The 22,887-nt window shown below is 43.1% G+C and overlaps 1 protein-coding gene across 2 annotated transcripts; it reads right to left on the reverse strand.

Moving 5' to 3' along the window:
• Positions 1-15,121: 15,121 nt before the first annotated feature.
• rrp15 (ribosomal RNA processing 15 homolog) lies at positions 15,122-22,378 on the reverse strand. Of its 2 annotated transcripts, none has more exons than XM_040008458.1 (5): positions 22,252-22,378; positions 16,562-16,818; positions 16,025-16,122; positions 15,753-15,942; positions 15,122-15,667 (listed from the first exon to the last, which is right to left on the reverse strand). In XM_040008458.1, exons 1-5 carry the CDS (start codon positions 22,283-22,285, stop codon positions 15,530-15,532), a joined length of 717 nt encoding a protein of 238 aa, XP_039864392.1. In that variant the 5' UTR covers positions 22,286-22,378; the 3' UTR covers positions 15,122-15,529. The 2 variants fall into 2 exon arrangements, with proteins under 2 accessions (XP_039864392.1, XP_039864393.1); XM_040008459.1 differs by lacking the exon at positions 22,252-22,378 and adding an exon at positions 20,678-22,237.
• Positions 22,379-22,887: the final 509 nt, after the last annotated feature.

Here is a 22,887-nt window from a genome sequence, read left to right on the forward strand (position 1 = left end):
CAGGGTGGTCGAGTCCATCCTGATCTTCCTGTAGAAGGACAGCACCTACCCCGACGGCACTAGCATCAACCTCCAACTTGAATGGTCGGCCGAAGTCTGGGGCGGAGAGAACAGGTGTACATGAAAGCAATCCTTTAAGGTTCTCAAAGGCATGTTGGCATTCATCAGACCAGGTAAATGGAACTGATGGACTGGTCAAGGCAGTCAATGGGGCAGCTACTGTTGAGAAGTTCTTACAGAACCGGCGGTAATATCCAGCCATCCCAAGAAAACGACGTAGCTCCCTTCTTGTAGATGGAACTGGAAAGGTTGAAATGGCATGGATCTTTGCATCCACTGGGCATACCTTTCCTCCGCCAACTTGTTGGCCTAGATAGAGGATGGTACCTTTACCAAACTCACACTTGGCCAGGTTCAAAGTCAGCGAGGCAGCTGAGAGGCGTTCAAACACAGCTGACAAAGTAGCAAGATGCTCTGCCCATTTACAGGAATACACAACTATGTCGTCTAGGTACACCCGGCAGTTTGGAACATCACCCAGTACTTTGTTCACAAGCCTCTGAAATGTAGCTGGCGCATTACATAACCCAAATGGCATGACTGTGTACTGGAGGAAACTGTCTGGAGTAACAAAAGCAGATATCTCTGACGCCCTTTTGGTTCTGGATATCTTTAGCCTGATCAAATGACAGGTGAGACAAATAATGGGGCAAATCTGACAGAATCTCACCATTACTTAGTCTCGTACCTTGTGACGCATCTTTGCGCCGGACCGCATCCTCCTCACTGCTTTCATTGGCCATCTCTGAAGTTACGCATGCTACAGGCGAGCTAGATGTAGCTTTGGGTGGCGTGAGGGGATCATCTTCGCTCTCTCTCGTAAGATAATGTTTTATCATGTTAACATGGCAGACTCTGGTCTTGCGACGACGATCAGGTGTTTGAACAACATAATTGGTCTCACTAAGTTTCTTTTCCACAACATATGGTCCCGAAAACTTTGTTCTTAGAGAAGAGCCCAGGATGGGGAGCAAAACTAGAACCTGATCACCAGGTTTAAACTGACGAGCAACTGCTCCCCGGTCGTAATGTTTTTTCATCCTTATCTGCCTAGCAGTTAAGGTGTCCCTGGCCATAGCGCAAGCCGATTTAAGGCGCTCTCTAATTTGAGCCACGTACTCAGGGATGCTCTTCAATGTTTTAGTTGGAACAACTAGCTGTTCTTTAAGGATGTGCAATGGTCCCCTAACTTCATGTCCAAATACAAGCTGTGCAGGACTAAAGCCTAGGGATTCCTGCACTGCTTCACGAGCAGCAAACAATAAGAATGGGATACCCTCATCCCACTTCTTTCCAGTCTCCAGACAGTATTTGCGGAGCATGGATTTTAATGTCTGGTGAAATCTTTCAAGTGCTCCTTGACTTTCAGGATGGTAGGGACTTGATGTAATGTGTTCCACTCCTAACGCCTTCAAGGCCTGAGCAAAGGTCCTAGACTTAAAATTGGTTCCCTGATCAGTCTGGACTACCTTTGGAAGACCGAACACAGAGAAGAACCCGACCAGCGCTTTACTGATAACAGGAGCGGTGATTCTTCGCAAGGGCACTGCTTCAGGAAACCTAGTAGAAGCACACATCATTGTTAGAATGTATTGGTGCCCTGACTTTGATTTTGGTAAAGGTCCTACACAGTCAACAATAACCCTGCTAAATGGTTCACCCATCACTGGAATTGGTGACAGTGGTGCAGGTGGGATAACTTGATTTGGCTTGCCCACAACTTGGCAAACATGGCAAGTACGACAGTAACGTACAACATCAGACTTGAGTCCTGGCCAAAAAAAATGTTTGAGGACCTTATGATAAGTTTTATTTATGCCAAGGTGTCCAGAAAGTGGGTGATCATGTGCTAACGCTAGGACTTGCAGGCGGAAAACCTTTGGCACAACAACTTGATAAACTGTATGCCAGTCATCTAAGTTTTCACCAGCCCAGCGACGTAGAAGGAGACCCTCATCAACAATGTACGCTACCTTCTTTACCTTAGCTTCCTCCTGGGTAAGTACAGAAGTACGGCATTTCAGAAGAGAGTCATCTTCATGCTGTGCAACAATAAATTCCTCTCTAGAAGCAGGCAGTTTTATGTCTGCGTCAGTAAGAGAAAACATCCTTCTAGACTCATCTTTTAGCGTAGCTTCTGGTCTAACACCATCAGGTCCTTCTGTCACAACAAGGAAAGAGTCAGACAAATCAAGGTCATTCTTCCTGGACTGAGATCTAGTCACCACACAAGCAGGAAAAATGTTAGTGTTTTCTTGCTGGCTAACTTCCAAGCCTGGTTCAGGCTTATCCAGCATCTCAGGGACAGGCATCACTTTTCCACCTGCTAAATCATTCCCTAGGATGAAATCAACCCCTTTTATTGGTAGCGAGGGGAGAACAGCGACCTTACCGACTCCACTGAACACAGAGGAAGTGACATGAACATTGTGCAAAGGCGCAGACACAAAAGTCATTCCAATACCCTGGACCACAACACTTGACTGACAGGATGACTCAACAGAAAAAGGCAAAATACCCTCTCGAATGATGGACTGTGAACCACCCGTGTCTCGCAGCATTGTTACAGACTGGTCATCACCAGCACCACCCGTCAAAGAAACACAACCCTGTATGATAAAAGGCTTGAAACAAGGGTCTATTTCACTCTGAGATGTTTGGTTTCTGGGAGGCGACATGTTTTTAATCAAACCCACTCCCTTGGGTTGTGGCGGCGTAGTCTTGTTTTTTAGTGCAAGGCAATCAGCTATGACATGACCTTTTTTGTGGCAATAGAAGCATTCACGTACCTCACGAGAGAGAAATGGTTGCTTAGCTCTGGCTTCAGGCTGACCCCGATCAGGCTTCGGTGAGCGTGTGATCAACACTTTATCTGAACGAGGGGTTAATGCAAACACATTTCTGTGAGTCAAAGTGAACTCATCAGCCAGAACGGCGGCTTTTGACAGTGAGGCAACCTTTTGCTCATTTAAAAACATTACAAGCTTCTCTGGTAATAGATTTTTAAAATCTTCCAACAGGACTAACTGACGAAGCGCTTCAAACTCTTTCTTCACCTCACTTGCCGTGCACCACTTGTCAAAAAGAACTGCTTTCTCACGCGCGAACTCTACGTATGTGTGACCATCTGACTTCTTGTGATTCCTGAACTTTTGCCGGTAGGCCTCAGGCACAAGCTCATAAGCACGAAGGATGGACTCCTTCAGTACATCATATTTCATGCTGTTTTCGATAGAGAGAGTTGATACAACCTCCTGTGCTTTGCCCATTAGCTTGCATTGCAGCAGCACAGCCCACATTTCTTTTGGCCATTCTAATGCTGTTGCAATCCTTTCAAAAGCATGAAAGTAGGAATCGACTTCAGTCTCTCTAAATGTTGGCACCAAAGCAATATTTTTGCGCACATCAAACCTATAGGTGCTGCCAGATGAAGGCAAGGGTTCTGAAGTAACTGGTGAGCTGGGAGAAGACAGGCTTTGTGTAAGTCTCATAGCTTCCACCTCTAGCTGTTTCAACTTTACCTCCTTCTCAGCTTCAATTTCCAGCTGACGTATCCGAAGTTTGAGGTCAAGCTCGGCCTTACGTGTTTGCTCCCTTTCCTGCGCCTCCAGCCGAAGGCGAGCTAGACGCACCTTAAGTCTAGCATGTCCATTTGACCCACTAAAGTCTGGGGACAGAGGATCAAAGCGAGGTAGAGTGGGAGGAACCGTAGGCTCCACCTGGACTTTGGGGGGAGTAGCTATAGCACCATCCTCCGCCTTCAGAGGTGCGACACCTTGCTCAACAGAGAGAGCGTTACTATCACCCACATCAGAACCGGTCAAGATCTTCAACTCAACCAGACGTTGTAAGATAATGCCCTTAATTTCCTTCTTCGCACTATATTTCTTTACTGGAATATCAAAGTGTGCCGCAATACTCAATAAGTCGTCTTTGCGACATAACTCAAACTTCTCAGGACTCGGAGCACGAATAAATTCTTCTAAGTCGAAATCCATACTTAATTACAAGGCAGTAACACTGTACCAAGCACCAGCGTTGTTCATAGCTCTGGGAAATAGATCCCGGATGAGCCCCCACTTGTGTTACGTCTCCCCGAGGGCAGGAGGGGATAACACAACAACTCCGGAAACTCAGTACAGGTGTTATGAAAAGAAGGTTTAATGGCAGTGCTCTCACAAAATAAACAACCCAGACTCAAACAACAAATGTGGGGGAAAAAGGGACAGTTAGGTTGTGCCAAAAAAAACACCAAAAAGACAAAACCAAAACTTAGCTGAGCTGAGCTATTATCCTAGAAAAGCAACAAACAGGAGAGAAAAACCCTAAACCTCAACTTAAAACAAGCTCAAAATTACATGGGTGGCACCAACCTACTTACCTAGTGTTTCTAACACAAAGACTCTACGTGAGCAAGTGTATGGGGTCCCCAAACTCACCTAGTCCACTTTACTCCCACCACAATCATCAAACAAAAGAAAGACAGCAGGAAACCGTCACACATGTGTCAAACAATTCAAGGAGGGAAGAGAGCCGCGCCCAGCCACAGGTGAGTCTCCTTATCAAGGGTTTCACTCCTGGGTTGTCCAATCAGGGCCTCCCTCCTCTAATTAGTTGGACGTCACACAGATTGACATCAGCCTGCAGTCTGCGACCTACGGGAATGGCAAACAAAAGGGGAGGGAAAGAAAACATGCAGCCTGCAGACACGTAACAGGGGCCATTTTGTCCCAGCAGGTAAGGGGGGGGGGGGGGGTCAACCTCTCGTTGTTTACCTCATCCTAACAAACCATCACTGATTTAAGTGATCGGGGCTGCTATTTCAGTTCTCAGCTGGGACCGGAGGGGAAGTCTGCACCAGGATCAACAGCTGCGCAGAGTACCTAACAGTGTGTACGTGTGGGCCCTTCATGTCACACACAGCTAATAATATACGATATGATGTAACCAAAGACAGAGTCAGTCCATCATGTAGCTGTGGATATGTACTGCAGTGAATGGGCCTCCACACATATCAAAGTTACCCTTTGAATACTGTTCTAAATTTCTTTTTATTACAGTTTTAGCTTACAGATGTACACTGTTGTCTAAATATTTACATATGTTCTGACATAAATCATCAGCCTGTCTTATTAAGCCTGATACCTAAACTTTTTTTATTAATATACTTTAAAAAAAAATTATGTTTAAATTCATGTCTCAGACATTTTTAAAAGCATATTTTTCTTCAGATTTTGTAATATAACTATGATAACTCATATTGTGACAGTCGTAATGCCAATATGATGATTTATCAAAGCTCCTGCTTTTAAATACAGAACTTTGAAGTTGCACCTCATGAAAGTCAATAATTCAACAATAAAAATGGCATTTTAAGACACAGAGGCACTTTGTCAGGATAATTCTGACTATAAAATCGCTGTATAGAACTGCTGACAACAGCTGAAAACATGACCACATCTCACAGCTGTGTGGTCTTATAGCCTTCAGCTAATCCAAAATGCTGCAGCAAGAGTCCTGACAGGGACTAGAAAGAGAGAGCAGATTTGTCCTGTTTTGGCTTCCTGTTAAATCCAGAATTCAAAATCCTGCTCCTCACATACAAGGTCTTAAATAATCAGGCCCCATCTTATCTTAATGACCTTGTAGTACCATATCACCCTATTAGAGCACTTCGCTCTCGCTCTGCAGGCCTACTTGTTGTTCCTAGAGTATTTAAAAGTAGAATGGGAGGCAGAGCCTTCAGTTTTCAGGCCCCTCTTCTGTGGAACCAGCTTCCAGTTTGGATTCAGGAGACAGACACTATCTCTACTTTCAAGATTAGGCTTCAAACTTTCCTTTTTGCTAAAGCATATAGTTAGGGCTGGACCAGGTGACCCTGAATCCTCCCTTAGTTATGCTGCAATAGACGTAGGCTGCCGGGGATTCCCATGATGCATTGAGTTTTTCCTTTCCAGTAGGGCTGTTCGATATAACGATATATATCAGATGACGATATAAAAACATCTATCGTTTCCTATTACGCTATCGTTTGTTTTGTGGTGTCGCAAAATAAACTGTTTACGGCAATATTTTTCATGGTTTTGATGGTCACTGTAGTTATTATTAATTTCTTAAAGTTCTCTCTTTCTCTTATATTTTATATAAGTAACGCGTTACTGCCCATCTCTGGTACACTCATTCATACTAGAGATGGACCGATCCGATATTACGTATCGGTATCGGTCCGATACTGACCTAAATTACTGGATCGGATATCGGAGAAAAATAAAAAATGTAATGATCCATTAAATATCACGAAAGCGGCTCACAAAACTTGCAACACGCCGTAACTCACCTCAGAACGTTAGCACGTCGGAGCAGTATGCATCACGTGATAGAGCGGCTGTGGCATGCGGGACCTGTCGGTGGTCTGGATAGCATTTGGAGCTTCGCTAGCAACCCGGCATTTCATCTCCGACAAAGTTATCCCGAGAGAAGTAAAGCAAGTGTGTAAGTCCATCTCTGAATGTTTGTAAAGCATTCCTGCGTTAAGCTTAACAAGCGACTGCCTCTTCTTGCTGCTACTTCAATCATGAAACTGATCAATGATCAGCTGATCGGCTTTTCTGTCGCGAGTCCGTCTCTTGTTTGTTTTTGGCCCACTTTGCACCAGAAAGAGGAAACCAGCGGCTGAACAACAGCAGCACGTTTAAGCTTGATCAGCTGTTGTTAGAATGTATTTAATATTACTTTCTACTCGAGGATCTTTTTCTACAGCTGACGGCTGGTAACTGTGCAGGGGCGCATCTAGCAAAGTTTAGCCAGGGGGGCCGATAGGGCATGAACAGGGAAAAGGGGGCACAAAGACATACTTTTCTTTCTTATTCTCATTTAAAATGTCTAGCTTTTAATAAATAATTATCTGACACCCAAAGTTTTAATTTGATGCAAAATGAATAGAAGTCCATTACTGTATATAGTAACTATTATATATATATCCCTCAACGACTTCTACTGCCGTTTTGACGAGCCATCAGGCAGCCTTCACACCTCCAACGGCCCCAACAATAGAGGCACTTTGGACACTCATTCCCCCACCTCTCCCCCCTCCATAGAGCCATCACCACCTTCAAACTGTTCACCTACAACACCCCCCTCCTCACCCCACACAAAAGAGGATTTCACACCACCTCCTCCCACCACAACTCTTCATATTCATGAAGCAGATGTGAGGAAGCAGTTTAAGAACCTGAATGCTCGGAAAGCTCCCGGCCCAGACGGCGTGTCTCCTGCCACCCTCAGACACTGTGCAAACGAGCTGGCCCCAGTGTTTCTCTGGCATTTTCAACTCCTCACTGCAGGCATGTCATGTGCCTGCCTGCTTCAAGTCCTCTACCATAATCCCTGTCCCCAAGAAACCTAGGATCACTGGACTAAATGACTACAGACCCGTGGCTCTGACATCTGTGGTCATGAAATCTTTTGAGCGCCTGGTTCTCTCCTATCTCAAGACCCTCACGGCCCCCCTCCTGGACCCCCTGCAGTTTGCATATAGAGCCAACAGGTCTGTAGATGACGCCATCAACATGGCCCTACACTTCATCCTGCAGCATCTGGACTCCCCAGGAACCTACGCCAGGATCCTGTTTGTGGACTTCAGCTCTGCCTTCAACACCATCCTTCCAGACCATCTCCGAGGCAAGCTTTCCCAGATGAATGTGCCTGATCCCATCTGCCGGTGGATCACTGACTTCCTGACGGACAGGAAGCAGCATGTGAGGCTGGGAAAGAATGTCTCGGACTCCCGGACCATCAGCACCGGCTCCCCTCAGGGCTGTGTTCTTTCTCCTCTGCTCTTCTCCCTGTACACCAACTGCTGCACCTCCACCCACCAGTCTGTCAAGCTAATCAAGTTTGCAGATGACACCACCGTTATTGGACTCATCTCGGACGGGGATGAGTCCGCCTACAGGAGGGAGGTTGAACGTCTGGTGTCCTGGTGCAGCCACAACAACCTGGTGCTAAATGCCCAGAAGACAGTGGAGATTATTGTGGACTTCAGGAAGCACACAGCCCCACTCCCCCCCATCATCCTGACTGACACCCCCATCACCTCTGTGGACTCATTCCGCTTCCTGGGTACCACCATCACCCAGGACCTGAAGTGGGAGCCCACCATCACCTCCGTCATCAAGAAAGCCCAGCAGAGGATGTACTTCCTGAGGCAGCTGAAGAAATTCAACCTGCCAACACGGACGATGATGCAGTTCTACACCGCAATCATCGAGTCCATCCTCACCACCTCCATCACCGTGTGGTACGCTGGAGCCACTATCAGGGACAAACAGAGACTGCAGCGTGTTGTGCGCTCTGCTGAGAAGGTGATTGGCTGCAGACTCCCATCTTTGCAGGACCTGTACACCTCCAGGACATTGCGGCGTGCAGCTCGGATCTCAGCTGACCCTTCTCACCCTGGACACAGTCTGTTTGACCTGCTCCCCTCAGGCAGGAGGCTCCGGTCCATTCGCACCAGAACCTCTCGCCATAAGAACAGTTTCTTCCCCTCTGCTGTTGGACACATGAACAATAACCATATGACTGTTCCCACCACTAACACATGACCCTACGCTGTGTCACTGCATCATTCCATGTTTGGCACTGATCACCACCTGCACTAATGTATATATCTTTCTACGTAGCACTCTTAATTCTTATTCCCATGTATATCTCATGCACATATCTTTCTACGTAGCACTTTTAATTCTTATTCCTACTTTTATTTTTTCATGTCTATTTAAGTGCTATTTATGACACTATGTTTGCACTGAAGCACCGCAGCAATTTCCTAATGTTGTAAACCTGCTCAACATTTGGCAATAAACCCCATTCTGATTCTGATTCTGATTCTATTAAGTCTAATATATATACCCTAGTAAGCTATAGTACTTTTTCCTTTGGGAAGGTACCATCTGTGCAGTCTGCAATTTTGTTGAAGAAAGATGTTGAATCTATTTAATATTTCTTGAAAAATAATTGATTTCTGTGCATTTTTTTTTCACACTGCATCAAATTAAGGATGATTACATCGATTAAGCATCATGAGGTGGAGCGTGAGGGGTGGTTCCCTATTTTTTATTTATTTATTTTTGTTGTTGCTGGGAGTTGGAACCCTATTAGTTAGGTTGCTTAATATTTATGCTAAGTACTCTTTAAAATACCAGAATAGGGAGGATGGTGTAGGTTTAAGTTTATTAGATTGATCAGTATTGCTGAACTATGAAATATTTTTTTTTTTTTACATACAGGTATAACAGAATAGCTTTAGTGTAGTTGTTGTTTTAAACTTGAGTATGAACTTATACAAAATGCAGCAAGATATTTAAAAAACAGTTTTGTTGATTAAAAAACACTATATCGGATTCATATCGGTATCGGCAGATATCCAAATTTATAATATCGGTATCGGACATAAAAAAGTGGTATCGTGCCATCTCTAATTCATACAAGGACTTTTTCCTTTATTCTGCTGCGTTCTCTCTAATATTCACACTCTGATGTGATTCTTAAATGTACATGCTGCTCTTCAGTATTCATATTTGAGTTGCAGCATCGATTATGGCTCACCTGGGAGGAGGCACTTGTTTTAATTACCTAGTGAATTTGATTTAATCTCCTCATTCCTTTCTTGGTAGACGCTGCAGTCTTAATGGAAAAATTTTGCTCTCTCTTCCACGTTCATGTCCTTCATTCTACCTCCAGTGCTTGAAGAACAGAAGCATATATTGCGCAAATACAGGTGCACACAGGAGCACGCCTGCTTGTTGAGTGTAAGAGCGACACATATGCGATACATTTCAAGTCAAAAATATATTATACGTCTCCAAAAATACCAGAAAAAGTCGCCAGATTTGTCGCTAGTTACTTTTTAGAAAAAAAGTTGATAAGGGGTCTGAAAACTTGCTAAATATAGTAACAAAGTTGCTAAGTTGGTAATTACCTGCCCCTGTCCTTATTAAAGGGAAAAACCAGCCTTGCCTACCAGGGGTGGTTCCCAGATTAGGGTCGCACCTGTCTCATTCATACTATACAGGAAGTGCAGAATTATTAGGCAAATGAGTATTTTGTCCACATCATCCTCTTCATGCATGTTGTCTTACTCCAAGCTGTATAGGCTCGAAAGCCTACTACCAATTAAGCATATTAGGTGATGTGCATCTCTGTAATGAGAAGGGGTGTGGTCTAATGACATCAACACCCTATATCAGGTGTGCATAATTATTAGGCAACGTCCTTTCCTTTGGCAAAATGGGTCAAAAGAAGGACTTGACAGGCTCAGAAAAGTCAAAAATAGTGAGATATCTTGCAGAGGGATGCAGGAGTCTCAAAATTGCAAAGCTTCTGAAGCGTGATCATCGAACAATCAAGCGTTTCATTCAAAATAGTCAACAGGGTCGCAAGAAGCGTGTGGAAAAACCAAGGCGCAAAATAACTGCCCATGAACTGAGAAAAGTCAAGCGTGCAGCTGCCAAGATGCCACTTGCCACCAGTTTGGCCATATTTCAGAGCTGCAACATCACTGGAGTGCCCAAAAGCACAAGGTGTGCAATACTCAGAGACATGGCCAAGCTAAGAAAGGCTGAAAGACGACCACCACTGAACAAGACACACAAGCTGAAACGTCAAGACTGGGCCAAGAAATATCTCAAGACTGGTTTTTCTAAGGTTTTATGGACTGATGAAATGAGAGTGAGTCTTGATGGGCCAGATGGATGGGCCCGTGGCTGGATTGGTAAAGGGCAGAGAGCTCCAGTCCGACTCAGACGCCAGCAAGGTGGAGGTGGAGTACTGGTTTGGGCTGGTATCATCAAAGATGAGCTTGTGGGGCCTTTTCGGGTTGAGGATGGAGTCAAGCTCAACTCCCAGTCCTACTGCCAGTTCCTGGAAGACACCTTCTTCAAGCAGTGGTACAGGAAGAAGTCTGCATCCTTCAAGTAAAACATGATTTTCATGCAGGACAATGCTCCATCACACGCGTCCAAGTACTCCACAGCGTGGCTGGCAAGAAAGGGTCTAAAAGAAGAAAAACTAATGACATGGCCTCCTTGTTCACCTGATCTGAACCCCATTGAGAACCTGTGGTCCATCATCAAATGTGAGATTTACAAGGAGGGAAAACAGTACACCTCTCTGAACAGTGTCTGGGAGGCTGTGGTTGCTGCTGCACGCAATGTTGATGGTGAACAGATCAAAACACTGACAGAATCCATGGATGGCAGGCTTTTGAGTGTCCTTGCAAAGAAAGGTGGCTATATTGGTCGCTGATTTGTTTTTGTTTTGTTTTTGAATGTCAGAAATGTATATTTGTGAATGTGGAGATGTTATATTGGTTTCACTGGTAAAAATAAATAATTGAAATGGGTATATATTTGTTTTTTGTTAAGTTGCCTAATAATTATGCACAGTAATAGTCACCTGCACACACAGATATCCCCCTAAAATAGCTAAAACTAAAAACAAACTAAAAACTACTTCCAAAAACATTCAGCTTTGATATTAATAAGTTTTTTGGGTTCACTGAGAACATGGTTGTTCAATAATAAAATTATTCCTCAAAAATACAACTTGCCTAATAATTCTGCACTCCCTGTAGACCCCAACCTCATCTCCCAATAACAGATAAGTGTTTGAGCACTGGAGACTTTCCAAGCCGTCAACTGAGACCAAAAACAATCCCAGCCGTCTGAAGCTAAGTGGGAACTGATTTCAGAAAGTCCTGTGCAGTGTAGGATGAAGACCTTCAAGGGCTGCTCTGAGTGGTTTTAAGAGCATCTGCTGGCCATGGCTCAGTCTGTCACTGAGAACAATGGACAGCTCACAGTGCTACAAACTTAACCGCTTCTTGTATGAAGCAAGCCATTTATTTATATAGCACAACTCCCAGCTGAGCACAGAGTGCTGAACACTTGACATGCTAAACGTGATACAATGAATGAGTTAAAAAATAAAGATAAAAATAAAAAAAATAAGATGATAATTAAAATGACATTTAAAATAATGAAATTAGCACAAATACCAAAAATTAAAATAGTGTGGAGGTTTGTAAAAACGACAGGGGCGGTCTCAGTGTCTCACTCCAACTTAATTACTGAGCCAGCAGAACTTCACATACAGAAAAGCGCCAAAATCTCCACCCCAGCACTGCCCTTCCACTTGGGTGTGAGTGGAGCCACCTGGTGGTCCGCCACAATAGTATAAAATGATAATTAGAATTAAATTTAAAACAATAAAATCAGGGTCAGACTGTGTCACATGCCAAGGAGTAAAAATGGGTTTTAAGACGTGTTTTAAAAGTGGACAGTGAAGGGGCCTCTCTAATGTGCTGGGGCGGAGAAGGCCCCGCCCCCTCTGAGTACCTCCAGGAGCAGCTGGTCAGCTGACCTGAGAGACCTGGAGTCTGAGTAAGGATGCAGAAGCTCAGAGAGGTAAGGTGGAGCAAAAACAAACATTAGAGTTGAAAATCTAAGATGAACAGGCAGCCAATGGAGTGAGGCGAGGATGGGAGCTATGTGCTCTCTTTTACCAGTTCTGGTTAAAAGTCGTGCAGCAGCATTTTGGACCAGCTGCAGACGAGAGAGAAGACACCGACTAACTCCAAAACACAGCACATTACAGTAATCCAAACGAGATGAAATAACAGCATGCACTGTTGCAAAATGCGGCCTGGATAAAATAGTCTTACCTTTGCCAAACGCCTTAAATGATAAAAACTGGCCCTAATTTGAGCGTCCATCTTAAAACCCAGATTAGTGACAACAGGTTTAAAATACTCTGCCAGGGGTCCCGAGTCAATAGCAGAGGGTTAGAAGGTCTGCTAGGACCAAACACAATCACCTCAGACAAAAAGACAACCTCAGACCATCTCCAGTCACAGATGCCACTTACACTCTAGAGCAATGTTACCTGGCTTATAAACAAATGCCTACAGACCAGTGGCAACGTTTGGTCCAGTGTTAACTGTTTTTGTAGGACCACTGCAACTATAATAATAAAGAACATCAAACTTACTTTTGATTCAGGGAATGTCAGAATCCGTATTTAAGAGCCGAGAGTAGAGCAATGCCATTGAGTGTATCAGCTCAAGGTGAGAAACATCCAGATCCTCAAGCCTCAATTATTCTTTTAAACTTATTCAGAAGAATAAGTTTAAAAGAATAATTTCAACTAGTATTTTGTTTTCTTTACATTTCTTTTGCTTCATTTGATCCACATCACAGCAGCACAAGTGACAGCAGGAAACAGTGAAGCCGAAATAAAATGCTGCATACAGTTTACAGTCAAATGTACCAAGATTTCTACTCTGTGCACATGAGGTGCAGCTGGAATGACAACATGTAGGTGACAGTATCTGTGGGCACTGTGCAGTCTGACAGCTGCTGGGATGAAAGACCTGTGGTAGCTGTTACAGTCTCGCCCAGTTCCTCTGTGGAGTCTGGGAACTGGCCAGGACCCAGTTGGTCCTTTTTACCAGTCTATAGTCCAGTTCCTTCACCACCTGTTTTTAAGTCACTCCTGAAAACCCACCTCTCTACCCTGACCTTTGACACCACGTGAGAAGTTGCTTTTTATTGTTTAGTCTTATTTTAGTTGTTTTTAGTTGATTCTATGCTCTTTTATCTTGTTTTCTTTTTTAATATATGGCTGTTTTAATTTTTATGTGTTTTATTTAGTTATTTGTGCTGTTTTCTGTTATTCTATTGTTTTGAACTTGTACAGCACTTTGGTCCTTTTCTTCTGTATTGTCCCTGCCCTGCCTTAGTTTCCATATTTGTTTCTTTTATAATTCATTAAATTGCATTTTTAAAAAATGTTTTATTTTATTCTCCCTTGGGGAGGGGGGGTCGGTGTGAAGTAGGCTGCTTCTAATAATTATGTCCCGTGGGGGACATACGTACCTAGGTGGGCTCAGCATTTGACCTTCACTGCCCAAGGACAAAGCTGACCTTGGAACCAAATTTCAAAACACCACACTGACTAATATACTATCTCATCATATATCATATTAGTCGTAATCCATTCCTTGCAAGGTCGTGGTGATCCTCAGAATCACCTCAGATCTATGGCGTTATTTTAATGCCTCTATTCTGAGCACACGTAAAAATAAATAAATAAATTTGTGAGCGCAAATGTTGCGTGTTGAGGAGAGAACAATTTTGAGCGAACAAAATTCATTGCTGCGTGCAATAAATGTGTTTCAGTGTTTGCGATTATCCACACACAGAATAACAGCCCCTCCCACTAACATCTCTGCTCCCTGCAAGCGCAACACTGTTATAAATGTGCCACAAAACCAACCAATCACAGACTTGGATGCAAACATTCTGATTGGCTGTTATTGTCTCCAATCAGCTCCCTAGCTACTGCAATCCAGGAACACGCTCCAGAATGTAGCTAAACCCATTTTAGGTTTGTATGTTTAATTATTTTATTTTAAAATATATAATTTTTTAGACCATTGTTGGCAGCTGCTCTGTGTTGGTACAGGGCATTGAAGATGATAACAGTGGGTGGATTATATTCTTAAACTTAGTTACAGCACTTTCAGAAAGACATCTACTGTGATAAAGTCTACTCTCCACCGCTGTGTAATCAATTATTGTAAATGTAAATGTTATCAGGAAATGATCAGACAGCAGAGGGTTTTCAGGAAACACTGTTAAATGTTCAGTTTCTATGCCATATGTTAACACAAGATCTAGAGTGTGATTAAAGTGGTGGGTGGGTTCTTTTACATTTTGAGAGACGCCAATGAGTCTAATAACAGATTAAATGCCATGTTGAGGCTGTCATTCTTAGCATCTACATGGATGTTAAAATCACCCACAATAATTATTTTATCTGAGCTCAGAACTAAATCAGATAAAAAGTCTGAGAAATCAGACAGAAACTCTGTGTAAGGCCCAGGTGGACCATAGATGATAACAAGACTAGTTTTGCGGTTGCCACACCCCCTGCTTGGCAGTTGCCACACCCCCTGCTTGTAGCCACACTGAGATGCCACTGCTCGACTCGTGTACTAAAATCAGTCTGAAAGCAGCTGATGTAACAGGCGGTTCCACCTGTGAGCGTGTAGTACACACCAGCATGCACACATTTATTGTTGAATAGAAAACTGTTAACATGAAGGATGCATTTCTCAAGTGTCAACAAATAAACAAACAGTTTTGCATTTGAATGAATCTGTGAAGAAATTTGTAGTTTAACATGTTCTCTGCTACAGTCCACATTCAGTATGTTTCACAGTCACCTGTCAAAATTTATTCAGCAACAAATATAAAACTGTACATCTCCAACGCAGCGGTGCACGTGAGCGTGCACGTGTGGGTGCACGGGCGTGTGCTGACGCTAAAGCTCGTCTTTTCAGTTCAGGGTCTCCTGTTGGTTTTTCCCAGACGGTCAGAGCTCAGCCTTTCAGTGTGCACGGCTGATGTCAGATCTGAATCGCTGCCTCACTGTTTCCCTCCTGTGGCTCGTCCTGGTCACTGCTTTTGTCCCAGTCTTTCATTGTGGCTCCCATCATGAAGTCATCTCTGAGAACAGTCCAGGCAGGCTTCTCCACAGCAGCGACCTTTGCACGAGCACACACACAGAAACATCAGGATAAACACACTGACAGCAGAGGTACAGAACGAAACAAACATCTGTCAACTCACAGCATCCTTTTCGGTCTTGCCCGTTGCTCGGACACCTCCGTCTTCCCTCCTCAGCACATCGATGAAGTCTTTCTTTGAGACAGAACAAAGGATCTTTGCCCTCTTCCTGTCTGATCCACCAGCATCCTTCACCTTTTCCTGCACAGTTTTCTGGTGTTTCCTGACAGCGTTGAACAGCTGAACCACCCCTCTGAGTGAAGGAGGACCACATTAGAACAGATGCTCGGTTGCATATACGTCAAACAAAGACACAAAGCAAACAGAGTGGTCACCTTGTAGCAATTCTCTGTAATGCTTTCTCAGTCTCGCGGTCCGTCACTATGTCAGGTTTCTCCCTGCACATCTGCTCCCACGCTTTCTTCTCGTCAGCCTGTTAGGGACACACAATCTTTGGGTTTTCAAGGCTTAGAAATAAAACTGTTGCTTTTTTGAAAGTGTTCAACAACAAGGAGGAAATGAATAAATGAATGAATATATATTTTCAAACACAGCTGGTCACAGTGCAGTTTTGATTTTACATTATTTATGTGGATGAACATTGTGAGCAGAGCAGCGTTGAGCCGCCTGTCTAAGGTCTGCCTGCTTTCCTGATTGGTTCCTGTGTTCAATCACTAGTTTATACTTATGGTCGTCTTTAGAGCCAAAACATGAAAATAAACTCGCCTACTTATTATAACTTGTTATTATAAGTCGAACGTTGTCATTTCTTGTCGACAGTGATGAACAAATGTGGAAACTGTGCTCGGTGAGTGAAGAGTGATGAACATCTGCTCGGACACATCATCCTGAGCCTGGGACTCGGCGCTCACCTGTTTCTTCCTCTCGAGCTGCTCCTGTCTCTCTGCTGCCTTCATCTTTTCCAGCTCCTTGTTCTTCTCCAGGATGCCGCTCGTGGTTTTCTTCCCGAGGATCTTTGCCATGGCTTCAGCCCATCCAGTGCTGGCATCTTCATTATGTTCATTTTCATCCTCTTCTTTCTCTTCATCATTCACTCTTTCACCTTCACTCTCTCCTTCAGAATCACTCTGGTCAACACTGCCTTCAGACCAAAGAGCCATGCTGTCACCTGATTCACACAAAGAAATGATGCAGTGAACTACAAACTCTCGCTGACACAGTAGAAGCATTTTGATTCATGCTAAAATATCCGACAATCCCACAAAGTTGATCCTGTCCTGATGAATCGAGCGTCTGATTTCATCCAAAGGTTACAGACGTGTTTACTCCACCACAGGGACAAGAAGACCTTAACCTCTGGCAGAAACACATAAACACTGTTTATTAAACAAATTTGACCCCAAAACTCCGGACATATGTGTTAAATGTGGGGAAAAGGCACACTGATGCACTGCCTGTGGGAATGCTCAGAAATCCAAAAGTTTTGGAAAGAAGTTTTAGAAGTAATTGCACATATTACAAGTGTCAAATTGAATCTATGTCCTAAACTATGCATCCTAGGAATTTTCCCCGCTGAAATCCAGCTGAGCAAAGTTAACCAAAAAACCACAATCTTCTGCCTGTTATAGGCGAAATACAGGATAGCCAAATCATGGAGATCCACTAGTAGACCACACTCGAGAACTTGGTTATCGACATTGTCAAAATCCCTTGCTTTGGAGAAACTTACGTCTATGATAAAGGGTAAACATGCTTCCTTTAAAAAAATCACATTTAAATGTTGATTGTACACAAGAAGATTTTCAGTAAAGTTTATTGAGATTCGGATGCTTAGCGATAAAAACTGTACTAATAAATGTGTGAATGAGGAAAGTTGTGCCGCGTGCAGGGAAACGCTATCTAAGAACCTTTCACCGTAACAGCTGCAGTGGTGATGACACTGTGTCTACATAAAGATACCAAGAAGTGCAGAGAGGTGAAGTAAAACATCCAGAAACGGCGGCGCTCGTTACTGCGATCGATATTTAAACCTTTACTGGAAACAGCCGGAGGGAGTCGGCTATCAAAGCACCTGACGGATAAACTCACAGTGAAGAAAAGCTACGTTTGGAACAGCTGCCATCCACGGTGTTTGTCCCACACAGCAGAAATCTACAGACGTGTAACTGATGCAGCGTTTCAATCACAGTGATCCTGGAACAACAGGGGGAGTCTAACAGGGGGTCAACTACACCCTCTTTATTTCAGCACCTCTGTCACATTATATGTTTTCACTTTAAATTTGCTAAATAAATGAGATTAATATTTCAATATATAAAAATAAAAGCTCTTTACCCCCAGACCAACAGAAATGCACCAGTACAGCTGTTTAATGAAAGTTAATGAATGATTAAGCACTACAGCATCACAGCTGTAGGGCAGACTTCAGGGCCCTATTTCAGGAAGCCGGTTTAGAAAACTCAGAGTGAAAAACGATACTCAGGGTTGAGTAACCCCGAACTGTCCAACTCGGAATATTCGGTTTCAGAAAGGCTGATAACAATTAGTTCAATCAACACGGAGTTGCTTTAACCCCAAGTTAAACGCGCGCACGAGGATACATAAAGCCCTGATTAGTGGAGCACAGATTAAGCGAGTCACCATGGAGACGGAGGGAAAGAAGGCGCGGTCAATGTATTTTACAGCGCTTGAGGCCGAAATTCTGATGGCAGCATATGCCGATAACATGCAAATTCCGCGGAAAAAAAGTAACACAGCCTCAGCTGCAAAAGAAAGGGAGCATGCATGGCAAAACATAGCTGACAGAGTCAATGCGTGAGTGTTAATTTAAACATTGATCTAGGGATTTCCACCCATTTAACACGTTATTTTATTATATTATATTTTATTTTATTTTTTATTTCATACATTTTATTTTGTGACGTGATTTGAGCGCAGGTGCAACCCAACAGGCCCCAAACGTTCCTGGCAGCAAGTAAAAATGAAATATAAAAATATAGTCCAAACAGGTAAGGTGTAATTGTATTATGAGCCATAGTGCTTGGTCTGTTTGTCCGATGTAAATCAATTGCAGTTAGAGGCTACATTAATTTCCCCTCTGTAAGCACTTATTGAAATTATCTGAGCACATTACAAGTACATATTTGCTTACTCTGTATGCTCATATGTGACCCGTTATAGCCAACAGAAAAAAAAGCGGAGGCCCGAAAAACAGGTGGGGGTCCTCCACCACCACCACTCACAGAGGCTGAGCAGTTGGCTTCCACATTTGTGATAATGTTGGCAGCATCACATATGATCTTCACAGTGCAGAGAACACAAATTGGCATCCATTACTATAATGAAATAATTTGTTAGTTTGAAATGCTACAGGGAACTATGTACCTGTACATTAATGCTGTGGAAAGACTTCCTGTTCACATAGTCTCCTTCATTTACTGAAGGAGCAATGATTGGAATGTGAGTGCCATCTATACAGCCAATCACGCCTGGGAACCGTGAGAATAAATGTAAAACTTAAGTAGTAGTTCAAGTATCACCACATCATGAATTAAGTTTTGTTCATCCTGATACCTGCAATTTTGTGGCATCCCTCTTTGATAAATCGTGTGGGTCTATGACCGGGGAACACCACAGACGAGTACAGGAGACGTTTCAGTGCAACTGTAACATTCCTGACTGCCCGACAGACGGTAGCCTTGGAAACATTATACAGAATTATAATAATTATACAGAAAGCTCCCGTTTGCAAAAAACCGAAGTGCGATACAAATAATATGTAATGAACTGAGAGCATGTCCGCGATGTGTCACATGAGCAATATTAGGCCTGAGGATGTTATTCAAATAAATTATAGATTGTGCTGAAAAACGGTAACGTTCACACAGAAAATCATCAGGAAATGATAAAATGTCCAAACGCGCTCTAATCACTCTCTCCCGGCGGAGAATTTGGGCTTCAACATCTACTGGCTCTTCAAGGAAGGAGCACGCCATGTCTGACACTTCCTACAGTCAGGTTTCTGACAAAGAGGCGGAGAAGGTCAGGGTTAGTTGAAGTAAACCTGCTAGGGGGCAGGTTAGCTTCACGGAGTGTGTCGTCATAGTAACTCACTCAGAATTAATCTAAACTCACTTTGTGAAACCGAAAACCCAGAGTTTTCATTAACTCAGGGTATACTTACTCAGAGTTTGCACTAAACCGGCTTCCTGAAATAGGGCCCTGGATGCTGACGTGCTTGTTTTCACCATATACGCCTTTAAAGGCTCACAGATACAAACTCATCCATTCACTTGCACATGAACATACGTCCTCCTGTTCACTTACGTCCTCTGTAACGGACGTCTGATTTGTGGTCTGTATCTTTTGGCTCATTCGAGCGATCCTAACAAGTCCTGATGGACGACATCGAGGACATCCTGGACTTTGAGCTCTCTTTATTTTTCCTCAGTTCTCAGAAGGACAAACTTTATTTTATTTAACATTACTGTATTTGAGATTATTTTATTTTCCCATTAATGAATATTTTCTTTAAATAATGTCATTATATCACTGCAGGCTCAGGGTTTTGGGGTTTTGTTTTTTGGACAGATGTTTTAAACAGTTCATTTTGAAGACCTGCACTTTTCCCCCCTTTGGAATATATATTATTGATCACTAGTAACACAAAAGTATTTCTTACCTGATTTCTCGATTAATTAATGGAACAACTGATAGAACATTCAGTGACTAACAATCAGAGTCTACATGAGAGCAGCCAGCATAGTTCAAGAGAGAAGCACAGCGAGGTTCATGGTTTGATGAACAGTATTATTATTCTAAGAGTCTGTAACAATCAAACTACAAACACTTCATGAAAAGCACAAAAATTAACATTAACATGACTAATCCACAACTACTGTGACAGCTTAGAGCAGCAGCACAGGTAACACTCTACAAACCATGAGTTCACTTTAAAAGGCAAAAGTCCAACTACTGCATCACTTGGAAAATTCAAGTTGGATAAACAATAATAAACAAATAATGACCTTTCAGCTGCTGGAAGCTGTTGCTGTGCTCCACAGGTGTGTCGGGGCTCGAGCCACAGATGGTTTGTGATTAGCTCTGGATCTCTAAAGAATTGTTTATTAAAGTCACACCTGAAACAGTCACATATCTGTGTGAACCAATTACAGCTGAGCATCCCTCAATAGGTCCAACCTCGTACGAGCACCTGATTGGTCTGACCAACGGGGTTTAACGATGCGTGGGACTCCAGCATAAGCGTTACAACAGCGTTTATAAGAACATCAGGAGGAACTCTGAGACGCTGTGAAATCCCACAGCAGCTCAGGGTGATGTCATCCTGCAGGGATGGTTTACACATGACAGTGAGTAACCATGGAAACGCAGGGGATGTTTTAAAAATTTCATGAACTGAAAAATTAACCCTTGACTTGAGTTTATTTGGTGTAACTTCTCTGTTTACTCGTGCACATGTTTGACTCCTGTGCTCCTCACAAATACGCACGTTTGTGCCGTAACACAGCAGAGTGACCGCTACGATCTTTTTATGTTGCATGTTTACCGAGGATCAAAGAAAGCTATTGGACATTTGAAGATACTTCACAGAAAAGCTTGAAATAAATCAGATGTAGATTTTAACAGAGTGAAAAATAAAATCCTGCAAAATGAAGAAGAAAACATAGAATGACAAAAGAGGAAGTGATGTGACTGAAGACAGACGTCACTGTGTGGAGTTTACCTCTGCAGCTGAACTAAATGTTGGCCTATCGCTCACATTCACCACTGACTTTGTTTGCTGTTTAGCTCTTGTGTCTTGGCAGAGTGCATGAGTCATTTTGCTTTTCTGCAGTCTGATATTGGAGGTTGAGTCAGTGTGTATAAAATAAGTTGATGCCTTAATAATCCCATCAAACTAGGTGGTGGTGGCGTTTGATCCGCACATGCTGACTGCATTATTTTTATAACCAGGTCAGGAAAGAGAACAGGAGGAGCGAGCAAAGGAGAAGAGATGCAAAATGAGGGACACCACAACAGCAGGAAAGACGAAGAAGAGGTGAGCATCAGAAAGAGGGCATACAGTTCAAACGCAGCAATCGTGGTGCAATAAAAGCTCCGAGGCTGGTAAAAACTCTGTGCTGGCAAATAAAACTGTAACAAACAAGAAGAACTCAAATCAATGTTCTTCTCAAGCAGAAACCCAAAAGATTTCAGGGCTGGGCCAAGTCCTCAGTGATGCTAGCGACGCCCCTGTTACAGATGATCGTTGTTGTCTGAATACCGACGCAAATGTGGTGTTCGTGTGTGATTCACGCGTGATTTGTTACACTATTTACACTTAGTACGATACTTGGGTACGATGTAAACGCTCGCATTCAAAGAGCAGGTTACAGGAGAAAAGTTTCGCTCATTTTGTACCAAGTGAACAGACGGACTTTAAATCCATCCTGTAGCCAGAGCAGATCATTCATGTCTCGGTCTCTGCTGTTGTGTTAACAATAACAGCAGAGACCGCCTTTAGTGCTGTTATTGTAAGAATCTTCGAGGCCGTGCGGCTACAATTAGCAGCAATAATAAAAACGTGTATTACAAAACTCACCGGAGTCCAACGCGTGTGCTTCCACCAGAGACATTGTGTGTTACACTACGTCGTTTCCGTAGAGTACAACTAACCGCCCGTCAAAGGTTCCGTCCAGGAATTCCGATTTGTTCTACACGTATGAGGAAAAAGCTTCTTCGTGTACTCGCCAACAAAACCCAGAGAAATAAACACAGCGACGTTTGTTCTGTCTGCAATAGTAATGAAATGGCTCATTCGGGCCATTAGAGGTTAAAGCGGGCCGGAACGATCTGGAACAGGGTTCCGTGCTGTGCCAAAGTTAACCCGGTAGAAAGTGTAGCTCGGGCTGTGTCCCAGTTCAGACTTTTTTTCTCTCCATCTTTATTTCAAGAGGAACAGTAACAACAAATATAAAACACGGAGGAGACAATGTACTGCAACATTATGATACAATGGAAGAGTGCGCCAAATTAAACAGGTAAGATCAAAATTAAAAGGGGAAAATAAGAAAAAGGAATAAAAAATAAAATAAAAACAAGCGAGAGATACAGTGACATTGAATCATTAAACGGGGACATTAAACACACAATTATTACATTATTACATTACAAATATTTACGGTTTTAAAAGCTTTTTTGTTGTGAGAGGAGCAAATTGTATTCACAGAGTTCAATT

Source organism: Simochromis diagramma, unplaced genomic scaffold, assembly GCF_900408965.1.
Source record: "Simochromis diagramma unplaced genomic scaffold, fSimDia1.1 OVJJ01000313.1, whole genome shotgun sequence".
NCBI classification, from domain to species: Eukaryota; Metazoa; Chordata; class Actinopteri; order Cichliformes; family Cichlidae; genus Simochromis; species Simochromis diagramma.

Bases quoted from the DNA above. Each gene is read 5' to 3' on its own strand.
- rrp15 (XM_040008458.1), bottom strand. From the start codon at position 22,285: ATGTCTCTGGTGGAAGCACACGCGTTGGACTCCG. The intron at 15,943-16,024 runs GTGACCACTCTG...TCCTTCACTCAG, and splicing joins TTACAGAGAATTGCTACAAG to AGGGGTGGTTCAGCTGTTCA. The intron at 15,668-15,752 runs GTGAGTTGACAG...GCTCGTGCAAAG, and splicing joins GCAAGACCGAAAAGGATGCT to GTCGCTGCTGTGGAGAAGCC.